We start from the raw sequence: 19,797 nt of genomic DNA, 5'->3' as shown, positions 1-19,797 counted from the left end.
TTACTTTTCCTTAATCAGTGTAAATCGCATTTTATTGTAAACCAATTTCATTTCCAGATGATAAAACCAATGTGGTATTTTTTTTATCATATATATATACATATATGTATATATAACCTACTGGCGGTCGCCTGTAGGTAGTTATAGTTAGGACCTATTATCCATAGGAAATCCGCAACATTCTATTTGGAATAACTTTGGCGCCGGTTGAAGAATCTTTGCTAAATTTTCAAAACTCATGACCCGCTCCGGTCCGCTCCTATCCTGAAAGTCTCGGGGTGATTCGGCAAGCGGGGGCCGAGACAAAAGGGGGGTCCCAAAACGTGTTTTCCCCATGCAATTTTCCATAGGGACTGTTAGTCGCAGCTACAGCCCGAACTGCTGAACGGAATTACACCAAATTTGGCAGAAAGGTAGGCCTTGGTTCACACTCGTGCCTTTTGCTTAAATGGTGTAAATACGTTCAGTAGTTCCTGAGAAAATCAAAAGTAAAATCATAGATATATCTATGGCCTCGGAGGATCCGCGCACCCTATGCGCACCCAGCGCGCACCCTCCCAATCACGAGCTGCATGCTAATTGGCTGTCAACACTCCAAATCAGGAAGTGTTGGCAGCCATCTTGTGCCTTGGTAGAACCGAGGCACAAGAAACCTAATAAAAAAAACTCACAAAACGCGAAAAGGAGGCAGGGTAGAAACACCATGACACCCTAGGACTGCTCAGGGGGTCCCACAAGGACCCCCAAGGCCCAAAAAAAAAAACTAAGCACGGACTCCCGCGCTTCAATGCTAATTAGCACCCGCATTATAAAAATAAAGTGTGGGGGGGCCCCAATCCCCCCACACTGCCCCGGGGACCGCCACCCCCGGGGCTAAGTATGAATATTTGCGGGGGCCTCATGGCCACTGTAGTTTGCTAATTGGAAGAGAGAGCAGGAAACCTGCTCTCTCTTCCAAATAGCAAAGCAAAATGCTTTTCCACAGGGGGAGCTGCATCTTAGCAGCTCCCAGTGTGGAAAAGCAATGCTGGCTCCCGCAGGAGAAGGGGAACCAGCGGTACCGTAGGGGATTGGGGACCCCCCACGGTCCCCAACGGAGAGGGCCAGCCCCGGGGAATGGGGTCCCCGGGGCTACAAGTGGCCCGGGAGGGGGGCCACGTGTCCCCCTTCCCAAAATGTAAATTTATTATTTAATTTTTTTTTTAAAAAGGCAGGCCCCGAGGGATGGGGTCCCCGGGGCCATAAATGGCCTAAGGAAGGGGGCAAGGCAGCCCCCCTCCTATATGAATTATTATTTTTTTTTAAAAGGGCCATGCCCCGGGGGATGGGGTCCCTGGGGCGATTATGACCTTGGGAGGGGGGCCACGCGGCCCCCTTCATGATTTTTTTATTTTTAAAAAATAATTAGAGGGCAGGCCCTGGGGGATAGGGTCCCAAGGGCCAAAATATTAGGAAAAGAAGGGGGCCACACAGCCCCCCTTCTTAAACAAACAAAAAAAAAAACGGCATCACACCGGAGGCCACGCCCCCTTCTTGAAGCACTCTGCAAACACGCCCTGGCGCGTTTGCAGAGGGGGAACAAATTCCCCTTGAATACAGGGGGTCCCTGGGGGCCAACGAGCCCACCAGAATCCTCCAGTATGCGCCAGGGGGCTGCGTTGCAGAGAGGTGGTCTGAGGCCACGCCCCTTTTTACACCTCTCTGCAATGCAGCTCTGTGGCGCTTACTGGAGGTAGCTGGTGGGCTAGTTGCATCCCAGGGACCATCAGTATTCAAGGGGAGTTAATCCCCCCAACCTAAAATGCGCCACAGGGCGCGTTTGCACAGTGGTGAAGGGAGGGGGCGGGGCCTGAGTTCACATGTGTGCAAACACATCCTGTGGCGCGGTTTAAGTTGGGGAATTAATTCCTTGTCATTCCTGAGGGTCCCTGGGGGCCAACTAGTACACCAGATGCCTCCAGTAAGCGCCACGGAGCTGCGTTGCAGAGTATTGTAAAAAGGGGCGTGGCCTCTGAACACCTCTCTGCAACACAGACCCCTGGCGCATACTGGATGTACCTAGTGGGCTAGTTGGACTCTAGGGACCCTCAGGATTGAAGGGGAATAATTTCCCCAACTTAAAAATGTGCCACAGGGCGTGTTTGCACAGTGGTGAAGGGAGGGGATGGTGTAGGAAAGTTGCTCTATATATACTGGACCAAAGTAAAATCAGCCGAACTACGAATTCCGATTTACTCACCTGTTATCAGGAGAGACATCAGTGCTGCATCTTTGAGACCAGTACTGATCCTGAAAAGTAATTCGAACTGTGCTTACCAGTAACTTGAATGTCCTTCCATAGGCTAACATTGACTGGTTTCGCTTGGAAATTCTTCTAAGTGTGGAGTTTTGGAACTTTAAAAAATTCACCTAAAATCATCCGAACAACGAATTGCAATGTACTCACCTGTGCCGCATCTTTTAGCCCAGCACTGATCCTGAAAAGTAATTCTAACCGTACTTACCAGTAACTTGAATGTCCTTCCATAGGCTAACATTGAGTGGTGTCACTTGGAAATTCTTCTGAGTGTGGAGTTTTGGAACTTTAAAATATTCACCTAAAATCATCCGAACAATGAATTCCGATTTACTCACCTGTTATCAGGAGAGACCTCTGTGCTGCATCTTTGAGCCCAGTACTGATCCTGAAAAGTAATTCTAACCGTACTTACCAGTAACTTGAATTTCGTTCCATAGGCTAACATTGACTGGTTTCACTTGGAAATTCTTCTAAGTGTGGAGTTTTGGAACTTTAAAATATTCACCTAAAATCTTCCAAACAACGAATTCCGATTTACTCACCTGTGCTGCATCTTTTAGCCAGGCACTGACCCTGAAAAGTAATTCTAACCGTACTTACCAGTAACTTGTATTTCCTTCCATAGGAATCCATTGTCTGGTTTTCACCAGGAAAGTTTTTAAGTGTCAACTTTTAAAATACAATAATATTCCTTGAAAATCACTAGTGTAACCAAAACGCTTTTACTCAACTGTTTACAGGAGATGTCCCAGGACTGAATCTAGGATCCAGTCCTGTGGTTAGAAAAATAATCCATAAAGTAACTAATTGCATTTAACTAGAAATTCCCATTGAGCTCAATGTTGCATTGGGTTTGAAATTGTGTTGCCCATAGCAACAACTGTAACTACTGTTCTTAAAAGTCTATTGCCTATTTGCAAAGTATTTAAACTAAAGTAATTCATTCTGAGAAAGTATATTTTGTAATGTATATTGTATAATGTAATTAGAATGTAATTTAAAAAATAAAATATCTAAAAATAAATAGTTTAAAAAAATGTAGTAAATCAGTATCAAAAAAATAAATATAACAATTGATACATTTAAAAATTGTCATTTACAAAACCTTTGAAATTCACTGAAAAAAACCATAGGTTTCCGACATGTTATAGTTAGGAATTAGCTTTTAAAAAACCTTCGAAATTCACTGAAAAAACCATCGGTTTCAGGGGCGTTCTAGTTGGCTGGACATTTCACTCGTACAAAACCATTGAAATTCCCCCGATATAGTTAGTTCAGCTAACTATAACTCGCGCGCCCGCAATGCACTGCTGATGATGTCACATATTACATCACTCATGACATGGTCAGTGACATCACTCATGACATCACTGATGACATCTCAAATGACATCACGGATGACATCACTGATGACATCATCCTTGTGATAGAGTGGCAGACCTCCTCTCACCCTAATATAACCTTTGATACACACACTCAAAAATAGAAACTAACATTTTCTAAACATTGGTCATACCAATACCAGTTACAACAACCTATTCAGTAATTATAAGATCTACATACACATCCACTCATACACTTCAGTCCTATATAGTCACTCATACATGTACTCACTCATCATATGTACTCCTACACCTTTACATCCTGTTACACACCGCCACTCATCCATACAGTTACTCACACACATAGTCACTCATGCTAATAAAGAATCAAACTTCCATTTACTTGCATATACAGTTATACACACACCAGCACACTTACTTCTACAGAAAGTTACACATACTTACTCTTTTAAAAATCACTTAAAGAAACACATACTTATTCATACAGGAACTCTTCCAATCTCTCACTCTCACATATACTCACTTATATACAGCAATACTCACATATACTAGTTTAAAACATATGTGGTTACTTATAAAGACACTATTGAGACAGTCATTCACTCACTAACATACCCATACACACACTCATCTACTCATAGAGTCCTGCACACATACTGTCTTCAACACATACAAACAGTGACGTACTCATTCATGCATTTATGCACTAAGTAATACCCTCCACTGAACCATACAGACACTCATACTGATACTCGAAAAACCAAGTAATAACCCATATAGACACTCATGTGGCTACTAACCAACCCATGCAGTCACTTATACACAAAGTGAGAGACTGATACAGATATTTACATATTTAAACATTACTCAGTAACCCATGTATTCACTAAGATACACTTAAGTCTGTTATACAACCAATTTACAAAAAAAAATTCTTCCATCGACCTTGAGATCTACATATATAAAAAATATTTAATTTTCAGAAAGACACACATTCACTGGATGATGTCATCAGTGATGTCATCAGTGATGTCATTTGAGATGTCATCAGTGATGTCATGAGTGATGTCACTGACCATGTCATGAGTGATTTAATATGTGACGTCATCAGCAGTGCATTGCGTGCGTGCGAGTTATAGTTAGCTGAACTAACTAGAACGGGGAATTTCAATGGTTTTGTATGAGTGAAATGTCCAGCTAACTATAACGCCCCTGAAACCTATGTTTTTTTTAGTGAATATATATATAATATATATATATATATATATATATATATATATATATATATCAGCCTTAAACTCTCATTGCATGGGGCTAGTTAATTGTTTAACTACAATTCTGATTGTAAAACCATGACAAACTAATCTTCTGCTGTGCCGTGGTTACAAAATCTAGCAATGTAGTACCAGTGGTGCCTGGATCCATAGCTTGGGTGGATGATGTCGTGGTCTAGGCAGCCTCTCAGATTGCACCAACCTTATGCTCAGTATCCAATGTGAGCGGTACATAGTTCAACTGCTTACCACACCTATTACTTATCATATATAGTGACGTATGAGGACTCATGGTACAGGTGGGCCAAAGGGAATGGAGTAAGATAGAAAACCTAGGAAAAGGACTCTGCCATTGCTGCCTCGTCACTTGACTGGCCAATAATGTCTGTGGAATGTAATGAATTCCTAAAAACAAAGCGATAGCTTAAGTGTTGTGTTTTTCAGACACATAAACATACTGACAATTGTGAATAGATTTGCCTAAAATATGTTTCTGTGTGATCATCCGACGATCCAGGTCTTGAGGTCCCTCCTGAACTGGGTCAATGTGGTAGATTGCCGGGGGTGGAGGGGATGGGTGTTCCTGGTTTTGGCTGCGAGGTAGGAAAAGGACGTTCCTCCTTTTCTGGTCTTGTTGATACCTGGGACGGTGGCCAGTGAGCGCTGGGTCGATCGGAGATGTCTTTTGGGTGCATGGAAGGAGAGACAGCTTTTCAGGTATGCGGGTCCGGTGTTGTGAAGGTCCTTGTATGCATGGGTGAGGAGTTTGAAGGTTAATTTTCTTTCGACTGGAAGCCAGTGGAGATAGTGCAGGTGTTGGGTGATGTGACTGCGACACGGGATGTTGAGGATCAATACGGCTGCACCATTCAGGACAGTCTGGAGTTTGCGAAGGAGTTACTTGTTGATTCCGGTGTAGAGAGCACTGCCGTAGTCCAGTCTGTTGCTGATGAGTACGTGTGTGACAGTTTTTTTGGATTCGGTTGGAATCCATCTGAAAGTCTTTTGAAGCATGCGGAATGCGGAGAGTGTTGAAGCAGGTCGAAGATCTTGCGGTTCATTGTGAGGGATGAGTCTAGTATTATACCGAGGTTTCGTGCGTGGTCCGTCATGGTGGTGGATTTCTGAGGGGCACCATGAGTCGTCCCATGCGGAGGAGGTGGAGCCAAGGATGAGGACTTCTGTTTTTTCTGAGTTGAGTTTTAAGGAGCTGTTCTTCATCCATGTGGCGATGGGTCTCATCTCTTCTTGGAAATTGTGTTTGGTGATGTTGAGTTTGTTGGTGAGGGAGAGGATTAGCTGGGTGTCGTCGGCATAAGAGACGATGTTGAGCCCATGGTTCCTGACGATGGTTGCGAGGGGGGGCATGTAGATGTTGAAGAGGGTGGGGCTGAGGGCGGAGCCCTGGTGCAATCCACAGTTGGTCTGTCTCGGTTCCAAGAGGTAGGGAGGGAGTCTGACCCGCTGAGTTCTGCCAGTGAGGAAGGAGCGTATCCAGTTGAGGGCCTTGTTGCGGATTCCAACATCGTGGAGTTTGGTGGCTAGGGTGCAGTGGGAGACGGTGACGAATGCAGCCGAGTGGTCCTGTCCAGGTCAGTATGTATGGCATGATTGTACCTACCCTGGGAAAGTATATCTGCCATGATTGTACCCACCCTGGAACAGTATGTATGCAATTCTTGTACCCACCATGGGATAGTATGTATGCCATGCTTTTACCCACCCTGGGAAAGTATGTATGCCGGAAATAGTGGTTTGAAACTTTCTCAACAGGCAGCTCTAAACTTTTTGATTTTTTTCTACACAAGCTGAGGGTACGGGTCAGAGGGAAGAAGCAGCGCTCATGAGAGGTCGGAGCGTTCAGCAATCCTGCACTGGCCTCCCTCATGGATGCAATTATACATTTGAAAGCCTCTGACTGTAAATTGCATAATTCGTGAATGAGTGTAATTTCCGCTTGAGGTGAGGGGGAAGTTAGCAAAGAGTTTACTGAGTTGAATAACGTCTAAGCTCAGCATATTTTCCGATTGGGGTGTAATATTTTCAGAATGAACTGAGGGGATATTGCAAGCAATCGATCTAATGATCAATCTTTCAAGCTGCTGAATATTGTAAATATTGTGAATACTGTAATGACATGACGTGTTTCTGTGAGTGTACAACTGACCTTCTCTCTCATGTGTGTGTTTGCTGCAGGTGGTGAGGGTGAAAGTTTCAGACTGCGGACAATACAAGTCCTGCAGACAGTGCTTATTGGCAGCGGATCCATACTGCGGCTGGTGCCATTCAAACACAAGGTGTGCAGTTCCTAAGGACGTGTATATCGCTGTCTATAAAATATTGAAATGTTCCAGGAATACATTTTAAAGAGATAACTGTTAAAGTTTGTATTTAAGTCCTTACTGTCACAATAGACATTTACATTTTCAGGGGCACAGTACATTTTTAGAGGCACAGGCAATTGTTTGACCCAAAACATCTGCAAAGAAAAACCTAGTGGAAGATGATCTAGGAATAGCCTGTATAAAACATATATGATGGCTTTTCTTGCTTTAAAACCCGAAAAGTCAAATTTAAACTTAATTTGTTTTGAATTGTTCCCTTCTATTTGCCTGTTCTATCATCAAAATGTGTTTCTGACATCCCTCTTTTTGTAATGATAGCTCTTGTCAGGAACTCTGACAAGGACTGGTGGCAGGGTAGACAAAGTAAGCGGAAAATTGTGTACTGAGCCCCACAAGATCACACAGAGAGACCGGGGAGAAAGACTATCCAAAGGGGAAGCTATGCATATGGGAACAAGAGAGTTAATGCGCAATAAAGGGAATGTGGGGTAAAGAACTCTGGGGTTCCACACTGTAAAACTGAAGTTAGGTAAATTTCTCCCCCTTGATTGCTGTGACAGAAACAGGTTGCAAATACCCACACATAGATTATACATGCGCAGGCAGAGTATGGAGATGATACCTAAGGTGAATGTTATTAAGATAACTCAATGACAGTACTCACAGTGAACAAGAAACACCAACTAAGTTGTCAGCTGTGCCCACGGATCCTGGCGATCAAACAGGAACCAGCCAGGCGGTAATAGCAAGGGTGAAGAAGAAAATACACAGCCATGATAGACAAGGAGCATCAAGCCAGCTAGAGGCTAAGACAGCAGGGAAAGAAAGGTAGCAAACTAGAAACTGGAACAAGGGCAAAGGGAAAGAAAGCAGACGCAAGGGAAAATGGAAATATTGAAGGAGAGAGAGTTGCAGGGTGCACTAAAATAGTGCTGGCTCAGAAATCAAGGAGGCATGGTAGCACAGCAGGCAGTACTAGTTCAAGGAACAAGAAAATGGCTACAGGGCAGGGATCAGAAATCAAAGAACAAGGATAAGCTTAAAGCTTAGGAATCAAGTTAGCAGTGCAGGTTCAAAGTCCAAGGAATGAGCTACAGCGCAGGAAACAATGATTAACTATAGCTCAAGAACTCTGCAAACAAGGGTATCCAAAGCTCTGGAATTGAAGAGTCAGTCAAATATGAACCCAGCTACAATGACCAATGCTGTGCTGAAGGGAACTGAGGTTTAAAAGAGCTCACTGTGTTCACATGCCTCAGGTGCGAACAGGCTAACGCCTGTCAGCCACAGGTCTGCTGAGTTCCTCCACCCATCTATGGCCTGCAGGAGTGTAGATGAAGCAGGAAGCAGGGAATCTTAGGTAATGGAGGTTTTAGCAAGAGCAGACTGGATTCCACAGAGCATAGCAGTCATCTGGGATGGATGGGATTTCTGAATAGTGTCAAAGAGCCAGAAAATGAGAACATGCATACAGTGGACAGTCTGGAAGCTAGCACACTAGAAAGTCTCACAGGAAGGCCCCCTAGTGGTGGGCATGAGAGTGCAGGGAGCAAATTCTGACAGCTCTAGATAACCAACTATTTATTATAAAAGACAAATATTATTATCAGACCTCCGGGCATCGGATGGACATGAGCTGACACCCTCCTGGTAAACTTCTCCATCACTCTGTGAAGATGCTCCAAAAAATGAATAGCTGCAGAATATTTGCAGAGATCCACATATACCTACTCCTCAAATGCCACAACCAATGATCCTACATGACATAAAGTAGGACAGATCAGGTGGTGTAGCTTGGAAGATTCGGGGGTGTGAGTCTTAGGTTTCCTAACCATCTCTGCAGTGTACCCTATTAGGAAAGATTTTCAGCACGCAGGTGTTGAGTAATAACCAGCATTGGGAGGCTAGAGGTTTGGGATTTGAATGGTGAGTATATGAAATTAGGAATTTCTCCTAAAGCTCTTCAAATCTATCTATTCATTTTGTGCTGTGAAGAAAGAGTTTGCTTGTCTCCAGTAGAAGACTGGTAAATTGGATACATGCTATTGGAAACTGTCATCTGTAGGAATCTGTTACCTGCATTTTATAGATTGCAATCCAGTGAGACAGCTCACAAGGTTACGTACCTCTTGCAGTGATCAGGGTGTTAAAACCTTCCGGTCATAGTTCCATTGTTGGTTTCACAACATGGTGGCCAAATGCAGCTACTACATTGAACGTATGTGTGGGGGTGGGGTGTATGTGTGCGCTTACACTGGCATGCATATGTCTGTAGCCTCAAGGCTGTTTTGAATTTGATTTGTTATTTAATATACATAGCAGGAAATGTAACTTTAAGGGGCAGTAGACTGCTTTTCAAAGATCGTTTGTGTTGTACCTGGACCATATCAAGCATGAGAGGCCTTCGTTAAAACAATATATTCTTCACATGGAAACCAAAACTAAAACGTGAGGAGGTGGAGGATAGAAACATAACAGAAACCAGTAGGTAATTTGTATTATAAGTGCTCCATCACTCAACTGCCCAACAATAGAAAAGGGTTTTTTCTAATATTTGACAATTAGATTTTTATGAAAATAAGTCAATCTTGATATGCATATTTGCAGTTAGAGGTCTGAAAGTCATGTTTGCCATATTAAAAAGAGAGCTTGGAAGGAGGAGGATCTATGAACACATATGTGAGGGATCTAAGTCTTAGCAGATTTACTACTTTCTGCTAGAAAACAAAAACATACAAGGGGGAACATTGTGCACTTGTATCCTACTCCGCATACCTCTCCTCCCCAAAATACAGTTGCACTACTTGAGCAGGTGACCACCTGTATCTACCTTACTCTCTGCGTTTCTATTATAGCAAAGATGTTTTGAGATTGACTATGAGCCCTCAAGTAACGGATAAAACATTAGTGCAAACCTCTTCTCTTATGGAAAAAGCACCTTGAAAGGTTGTCCTGCATCAGATCTTGCCAGAACCATCAAGTCTCAGAAAAGCTGAAAAAATACCTTTGTTGACCTTTGCCATATAGTGTGTAGGACAGGGAGAGAGAGAGGGGCTGCTCTAAATGAATGCTTCCTAGGTTCAGAGGGCTTCTCCTGAGATGAGCCCATGGGAAACCCAACACTGATGCTGTCAAACCCAAATCAGAGTCCCTGAACTCAACTTTCAGCTGGACAATGCAGTTATTGGGCGGAGGGGGGTCGAAACCCAAAAACCTTCTCTGAAGCTAAACCATTGTGTAGATCCCATATGGAAGTGTAGTGCTGGCAGTCGGTGCTAAAGAAATTGAATGATCAGCACATTCCAATGCTGATTTTAATGTTTCTACACCTTCAAGCAAAATAACTTTCACAACCATTTCTTCACTTTTATTTATTTATTATCTTGCTTATTGAGGGTTCAATTCCATTTATGTTTCTTAAAAATATCTTCATAAATCAATCCTAAGGTCAAATATCTCAATTTGGTTAAAAAGGAATATTTCACATATTTCAAATGCCCACTTTTAATTGTTCCTCATGTTGAAATCAATTCACTTAAAGCGTTTCGGTGGATATGCACCTTTTTCAGGAGTACTATAGTACTGATTCTGCGACACAAAATGGATTGAGTTGCTTGACTGCCACTTTAAAGACATAGTAATTTTAATTTCCATGTGTCCATGTTCTTTTACTGTAACATACATCGTAAAGGAGCTGGAGTGAATGGTGCACATCCCAGTATTTTGTGCTAACTAGACGCCAGCCAATGTATTTGTGTGTTCTATGTGAAGTGCCTAGATCTTTGTGAATCCCTAAAATGATACTTTTTAGAGGTTTAACCACATTTGCTGGCCCACTTTTCTGATTCTCCCCTAGGTATGATAAACTTTCAAATATGAATCAGAATGTATGGTTACATAATAAGTACATTCCATATGTAACTTACACTTACACTTACATTATATGCTTTTTCGCCTAATGAACCACATATAATGTATGCAGCTGTATATTCTGACTCTCTCCTGTCCTATCCTTTCCTCCATGTAAAATATTTGTGTTAAAATATTTGTAAATCAGCAGTAAAGACTGTTAATCACTGCTGGTCTGTTGTAAGAAATTGGGTTACTGGTTGAGGGGGGTTAAACCTTACTCAAGCAGCAACCACAATCCTTATCACAGTGAGGCACAAGCAGACGCCAATTTAACCTGTGCTCAACCCTCTGGTAGTTTGTCACAGAGCAGTCAGGCAATGTCAAAGTAGTTATATAGCACTTCAACCGTTGATAAATTAAAAACACTACACAAGAAAAATCCCACAACAATTTTAACAAATAAAGAGCAAAATGTATTAAATAATTTGACACAAAAATGACACAAATCCCATCAGTAACAGGAGTTACAATTTTAAAGAGTTAGGTGAAAATAGCACCAAAAAGCAGAAAGCTCCACTCGCGGATATCTGGCTATTCAAGACCAAATTCTGTCTGACCACGATGAAGCATGGGTCGGATACAGTGACCAGGTTAGTCATGCTGAAAAGTTAACATCTCAGTCCAGCACAAAGAGTCCTGTATGCATTGGAGGGGTGTACGAAGTGGAGGGGGCTGCAAGGGGCAGATAACTGCAGCGGACAGTCACCGATGTAGGAATAAGAACAGGCCTGGTGTCACGGATGGTCATCACTGTAGTGCAAAGATCCTGTTGTCATCGCCGACGGTCGGGCTGGTGCTTCGCAATGGTGCTCCCCACATGAGGTCGAGGCTGTGGTGCGAAGGGTCGGGCTGACATAGCTTTGCATTGGTGGGCTGTGTAAGACATATGGTTTCAGTGCCTGTGGACCCATTTGCAGTCGCAAAGAGCCCCAAAATCCAATTCAGCCTCTAAGGGGCACCGCTTGGGGGATTGCTCCAGCCGATCTGGGTGCTGGTTCAGGTGGTTGGTGGCCTGTTATGTCCCAGTGGCTCTGAACAGGAGACCAGCAGACTAGCCCTTGGAGTAACTCTGGCAGAGTCTCCACAGGTCCAGAAGTGTATTGAAGAGTTGGTGTCTGAGGTTCAATTTTTATACCAGGTGCCTCTTTTGATGTGGGAGACTCTTCTAGAGGTTTCCGATTGAAGTGCACAAGTTTCCTCCCATGACTCCAGACTAACTACAGGGGGTATGCAGCCCTGTGTGTGGATGCAGTGCACAACCTGTTCAAGTGTAAATAGGGCTGTGCCCAGCTCCACCATCCCGTCCTGTCAGTGTTGGCCCATCCAGGCACACCTAAGCTCTCTATTGTATGTGGCTGGCTAGGAGGAACTGTTAGCTACACCCCATCATGTGACCCATCGACAGGCACTAAAAGGCTAAGGCAGAAAAATGCCAAATTTCTAAAAGTACAATTTAAAATCGGAATTTACCATAAGAGAGTATTTTTTATTACAATTTCAAAGATGCCAAACATGAACTGGTTACCTGCTCCCATTTGGAAGTTACAGCTTATTAAATGTAATAAGGTAACTCCAATGTTATTGTGTGGTAGAGGTAGACCTGCAGTAGTGAACACCAAATTCAACATCATTTCACTACCAGGACATGAAGTGTTGTTTATACGTACGTGAATTCACTTTGTAGTTTCTAACTATTTTTGTATTTCTTAATTTCAGTTGCACTTTCCAGGGTGACTGCGTGAATGGAAACAACACAAATTACTGGGTTAGTGTTCAGGAAGGATCCAACAAATGCCTTCAATTCCACTTTACGCAAAGTCCTTCGAAAGAGGTATAATGAGAAAAATGTTATATTAATTTTTTGTGTGTACTTGCTGATGCTGGTGTTCAGCCTCTAAATTCTATTTTTCATTCAATAGTTAAATGTCACAGTTTATGCAAATTTTACTGAATTGGGAGATGGATCTACAATTTGCAGACTGAAAAACAAAATAAGCAACAACAAGATATGTGAAAGTTCCACACCATGCCCATCGTCATGGTTATGTAAAGTGCAGAGTGAATGGATGTCCAATGGTATGTTTTTTTAACCTCTATTTCTTGTTCGAAATTTCACATTTAGAATTGCCATTTAATTTCTGAAATAAGTCAAAATTAATATGATTGTAAGTCCACTTCCTCAACAGCATACACTCCTGTGTCAAATTAAACCATCACTTCATGATATATAGGACTAATATTGGTTAAAGTGATTAAAATAACATAGATCTAATTGATAAAAAGTACAGAGGTCTCTCTGCTCAGTAAGGTACAGTCAGGTTTACACAGATGCACACATTTGTAATGATTCACAGTATTAATTAAGCAAATACAGGGGAATCTATGTGAAGCTAAGTAGATCACCAACAAGGCAGAAGTCTGCTAGAGAATGTACACCAAAAATGTGCAAAGGCAAGGCACATTTCCTTCTCTATGGGGAGAGTGGGCAGAGTGAGGAACCAAAAACATCCCTAGCAAAAATGTTTGAACCAGCCTTGCTCCTTTAGCCTCCTTGCACTCTCTTTCCATCCACCCAGTCTCTCTCTCTTCTTTCTCTCTGATCGCATTCCCTCTACATCCCCAACCTTCCCTCTCTTTCTTGCTCTCTCTTGGAAGCCTCCCCTGTCTGCTGCAATTAACTTTGAGGAGCTGAGAAAACCAGGAGCATCCCCAGTGATCCTGTGAGCTTTGCGGGTGATCATTAAGACTTCCCTCCATGGGAAAACCCTTGAAGAAGGACCACATGGTCCAAAATGCATTGGAGGCAAACAACATTGAGCTTACCTCATAATTATCAAGATACATTTTGATTCAAACTTGAATTTTGTATTGGAAAGAGTAGAAGAGTTCTTTCAAACAATGGACATGTTGAATTTATGTTTTAAATTAATTAGGTAGTAAATTGTTTTAAGTTTTTTATGAGCAGTGAAAGTGTATTCTACAAATTTATGAAGCCTGCATTACAAGGCATCAAAAATATGTGCTCTATGGGACTACTCCCAGTATAAGGAGCAGCTATTATCACAGGAAAAGCTTCAACTTTATATATTAGAACCCTTAGGCATAAATCTCTGGTCAGACCTCCATCTTGGAAAGGGCATTTCCTAAAGCTTGGACATGCCTTTTTCTTCTAACACATTGCATCAATTAGTCATATTAAGAAGAAACCAAAGTTTTTAATTTTTGGCCAGCGCTGAACTCTGCAGCACCATTACAGCCTTTCCCACACCACACCCCTCACAAACCATGGATCACCACTAGTGTTGATGGAGGAAATGCAGTGTGGTCAAAGCTGAGCGGGTGCACCACTGCACACTGAACGTGGAGCAATGGCTGGGTAATAGGTGCACAATTTTCTCCTGAACACTTAACGCTTCTGGTAAGCTGCTGCTGTCAATGTGACAGTATGCCCCCCTCCTGAAGTTCTTGGTTGAAGGAAACCACTAGAAAAAGCAAACCGACATGGGAACATGAACAAAAGAAGCATTTTACTAAGATCACCCAGTAGATGGATAGTCTTTTCAGTAAATCAAGAAGTGAAAACTTCATCTAAACATATAAGAATCACAGAGTTATCGAACATTATATTCTGGTTGTTCTTCTATCATGTTTGACATAGGTTCAGATGGAAACTGATGATAAGAGTCAGAAACATATAGTTTAATTGCTAAAAAATTAAAGACATAAATGTAGTTGAAATATTACTGCTAACAAATGAATAGGAGGAAACCAAGAGACTGACAAACTTTTCACTCTAGAAACAAACGGAGAAAAAGTTGATCTTGATTTGTCAGATTGTTCCTTCGTCTAGACTTTAGGATCCAATATATGTTCAAAATGCAAGTGTTTATATTTCTGTAAATGATCCAAGCAATCAGTAGCTGTAGGAAATAAGGGGCCAATTTATGTATTAGCAGTATAGTTGCTCCATTGCAATGGTGATGGAGTATCTATAACACCAAGATAATAGTGTGCTCACCAGATTTATATGTGGGCAGATCTGAGGTTTAATCGCGGTGAAGACTACGCTGTCTCCACCATGATTAAACCCCTCTGATGGCATTATGGTGTAAGGGCCATTAGAGGCAGACTTCTAATTCCACACATTTAATTTATATGGGCAGAACAAGAATTCAGTTTTCACTGCCTGTCAATGCCAGGAAAACCCTGGCGGTAAGGGGCAGTGAAAACTGCTAAATTCTCCCCTCCCCATGAGAGAGGTTTCCCATGGAGGGGGGAACATTTTATTTTCAATCAGAACAAAGAAAACTGTTTGGTGCAGAACTCCCTCATGTTGAAGGAGCCTTGCACCAAACTGTAAACAACATTGATAAGAACCACTGTGATGGCAGTTACTGCCAATGCTTTAGAAATGACTGCCAACTCTGTGGTCATTTCTAAATTTTGCGTGTGGGTAGTTTTGGCCTGGCGGATGTTAAGTCCTCCTTCTAGCCAACAGAGATTATGGTCTGCCAGCAATTAAATTGGGCCCTAAATTGTCCACATGAGGACAAGAAGAAAGCAGTTTGGTGGAAATCATGCATTTAGAATAAAGGTGAAAACTTAGTAGCAGTATGAGTTGCATAGTTACAAGGACATTCTGCAATTTTTAAAAAGGGAAGCCTGACTATCTAGAGTTGCAACATAGTGCTACCACAGAAACTGTTCCAAACTTTGATTTGCTATTTCTGTTTACCTATTAGTCTGTGGACCGTAACCAGAGGAAACAGCTTATTAAATTTCTAATGATTTACATGTAGCCTTCCAAAAATTTGAAATATATTGAGACCCTCTGTCAGAAAAAAACATATAAGTTAATTCATGGAGATGAAAAGTGGCAGTCAAAAAACATGATGCCGCTTCTCCTGCTGCAGGTAACTTAAATAAAGGCGAAAAATTGATATCTTAAAAAAAATTCCCTAGTAACATTACTAGCCAATATGCATCAGAAGGCAGAAGATCTGTTATAAAATCCCTAGAAATGTGATTCTAAGCTTCAGGTACCAATGAATCACGGCTGAAAATATAAAAAAAGCGGAGAATATTTAGATTTTTTTGTATGACACAAATAGGACAGGTAAAAGCATATTCTTGAGCACCAGAATAAAAAATTGATCGCGAAAACAAACAATAAAGTAAATCCAAGATAATCTTAACTCTTCTATCACCAAGGTCATGACACATTTTCATCACATCAACCTGTTGTTCTGTTGTGAGGGCAAAATTGGCTTGTTGATTGAGCACAACTCTTTTTGTGAAAATAAAGGATTCTTAAATTGAAAAATTTCTAATTTTTGTTTCCCGATTTATTCTTGAGCCAGCTTAATTCTGTCTAAGCAAAATTTACAAACTCCCAACTACACAACAGCAGGTTGATCATAAATGAGTGAGGACTTTGGATAATGACGAGGCAGAGTATCGGACAAAAGATTCTTTGAACCAGGAATATATGAGTGATAATGAAATAATACTGTGTATATAAAAATGCTAATCTAGCTTGATGAACTATACCTTGCATTGAATTTTTCGTAAACACTGCAATTAATGATGATCAGTTGAATTTCAAACAGTTTTCTAGTGCCCATCATAAGATTTTTGCATCAGTATAAGTTATCTTCATGGGCAAAAACTCTATTTTGACAACAGAGTACTTCCATTAATTTTCTGACAAAACTTTTTCAGAATGTTCTTGTCCATCATCATCTTCTTTTGAAACAAAACTGCCACTTGGGCTCCTTTACAGCCATCTGTTTTCACAATTAATGTCTTAGATGTGTCAGGATGACAAAAACTTGGTGCTTGGATAAATACAAATGTTTGTGTATTAAATGCCTTTTCGATTCAATCATCCCAAGAAAACATCTTTTCTTATTTTCCTTTTTTAGAATACATGTAATGTCACTGGTTGCAAAATTCTTAATAAATTGACATTGAAAATGTGTAAATGATGTTGCTGGAGGGTTGAAAACACAAAACTAACAGGTTCTTGATGTTCATCAGGGACATTAGAAAACACCAAAAATATCATCTAGATAAACTGATTCCATACAAACTGATTCCAAATATCAGAAAATATTCAATCTATAAAGTGTTGAAAAATGGCAAAGGCACCAACAACCCAAATGGCATTACACAATATTCAAAATATAGAAAGACATTTTCCAGCTACCACCATCCTTTATATGCAGAAGATAAACAATTTGTAAATCAAGTTCAATGGAAACTTGTGATCCTTGGACTAACTCTAGACTGCCTTTTTGGAGGGTTAAGGAATAATAATCCTTGATCACAATTTGATTCAAAACTGCAGTGAATACAAGATTGAAGATCTTCCTCTTTCTCTGTACAAAAAGTAAAGGTGCACCAGCTGGATTAGAATGTGGCACAATTCTTCCATTTAGCTAATTCTGCTCTACCTGCAAGGAAGCCCTTTATAGCTCATTCACTTTTGTTGATAAGGACTATATTTGCCCAAAGAGAATGGGAGGTTCAGTTCATATTCCCTATTGGGTGAAGTGCAGGCAAACTGAAGAGCTTTCGAGCATTCATGGTGCTGAAGTGGCACTATAGAAAGATTACCCACAATTAAATTTAACGTAGAACTCTTGATCTCGTTATTTGTTTACCAGTAGCTTCCCGAAGCATAACAAGGATCATGACAAAACTGTGATGACAAAGATATTGTTTTTGTAGACTGAATGATAAATGGATTATGCCTCTTTAACCAACCAATTCCAAATATTTGAACTTACTTAGCCAAGGAAATAATGTCAAGGAAGAGCACTTACGTATGCTCCACAAAAGAGACCTGCAATGGCAAAGAGGCCTCCTGTCCCGGACCTGAAGTTAGTGGTTAACCTTCAATGGTTTGAATTACTTCAGGAGTCTTCCTAACAATTATAATTGCTGTCCCGGTCCAGATCAATGAGATTCCACACATGTCACTATCCAACAATGCAGATGTATCAATAATTTTCCATGTTCCTGTTCTCAAAGTAATTACAAAAAGAAACAAATGTTTCTCAGCATGATTCATAGAGGCTCCAATATAAAGATGCAAAGACACTCCTGTTTCTCCTCTTTCTTGAGAGATGCCTGTATCCTTTCTACATGCCTCCAAAATTAATTGGGGCGAATCTGAATCATATGTACAGCATCACCAAAACATAAACACCACCAAGCACTGGTGTTCTTTTGAATTCTATGTCAAAGGGCCCCTAGCTGCTTCTCCTCGCATAGGTTCTTTTAGAAGCAATGGGTCCAAAAGAACATCATGTCAACCAAATTAAGAAGCTCTAGTAAAGTTAAAATAGCTTCCTCTATACTGCCTTCCTTTTTTCATCTTTCTTGTTAATAATGTTAAATTAACAGCGTTAAAGAAATGAGTTAATAAAATGAAGTAGGACTTCGCGAACGAACCAGCTCAGCCTTAATCTCTTAATTCAAAACTCATTGACAAAGACTCGTTTGAGTTCTTTCAAACCCAAGTAGTTTCAGCTACTAAATGATGAAATTGAGTGATATTAGTTGAAAACAGTCACACCACCTTGCCAAACATCATAAAATGCTTTCTCAACAGAATGCTCAAAATGACTGCATTCAAATATCTTAACTGGTAGTAAGAAGATATCTTAATTCTCCAATTAGGCATCAAAAGTCATTACTTAAGGAGTTTTCAATGTCCAAACAGGTCCAGTAAGGAAACCAATGAAGTAACTTACTTTTGCGCGGTCTTGATTGAACTTTGCTGGGCGGAAAGCAAAATGCACCGAAAGAAAATCTAGCAATTATGTTGACTTCACAGGCCCCCAATAAAAATATAGGGGGCACTTGAAGGAGCTAGTTGGAAATTTGTAGGTCTTAATACCAAGGACTGTCCTAATGCTGAATTTTCAAGATATAGTTGTTGTAGCTCTTGTGCTTGGCCCTTTGTGGAATCCTTCTCATGAGCAACCCTGTGGAGCTCTTGCAATTAAAATCTGTCAAGGACTGGATGCTGTTAAGGTCTGCGACTGTTCCCAGTGGCCATAGTGTCACCTGGCAATTAATAGTTCAGAAGTAAGTTGTCAAGTGTATGCTTATGGGTGTCCAAGTTAGGGGGAAAAAGGTCACAAGGGCAAAAAAAAAATCCTTGGCATTCACATACCTTTTGACTGAAGATAAATGTTAATGCAGAAGTAGATAAGCTAGGCACCAATCTCTCCATAGGGCCATAGGAGAGTAAACAGCCAAGCCAGGACACCCAGATGAATATCTAAAGTAAAATCTGTCTCCATAGTGCAGAAATCAGGGACAAAAATGGGAACAAGTGTGTAAGGGAACTAGAAACAAGTGTGTAATGACATATTGAAAAATAAGGGCATTAATGCAGAGTGACACATCTGCTACTCATTAAGGCTAAGGCCTCTTTTACGTGTGATTCAAATAAAACTGAAATCACAAGAAAACAGTGACTTCATCTAGGATTGGGAGCCTCAGGCAGAGAACTCTGGACAGACCCCCATCTTGGAAAGGGCAATTGATAAGGCTTGGCCATGCCCCTAACTTCTAACACATGGCATCGACTAGTCACACGTAGAAGAAAC

At 41.1% G+C, this 19,797-nt stretch overlaps 1 protein-coding gene across 1 annotated transcript in view; it reads left to right on the top strand.

Annotated features, from left to right (window-relative positions):
* PLXNC1 (plexin C1) overlaps positions 1-19,797 on the top strand; it is a 464,687-nt gene that overhangs the window by 98,037 nt on the left and 346,853 nt on the right. The window contains exons 4-6 of the mRNA XM_085653399.1: positions 7,113-7,213; positions 12,890-13,004; positions 13,093-13,249. Of these exons, the coding sequence (XP_085509525.1) occupies positions 7,113-7,213; positions 12,890-13,004; positions 13,093-13,249 (373 nt within the window). The remainder of the gene's footprint in view (positions 1-7,112; positions 7,214-12,889; positions 13,005-13,092; positions 13,250-19,797) is intronic.

Source organism: Triturus cristatus, chromosome 4_1 (genome assembly GCF_964204655.1).
Source record: "Triturus cristatus chromosome 4_1, aTriCri1.1, whole genome shotgun sequence".
Classification (NCBI taxonomy): Eukaryota; Metazoa; Chordata; class Amphibia; order Caudata; family Salamandridae; genus Triturus; species Triturus cristatus.
This window is presented reverse-complemented; position numbering and strand designations above follow the sequence as displayed.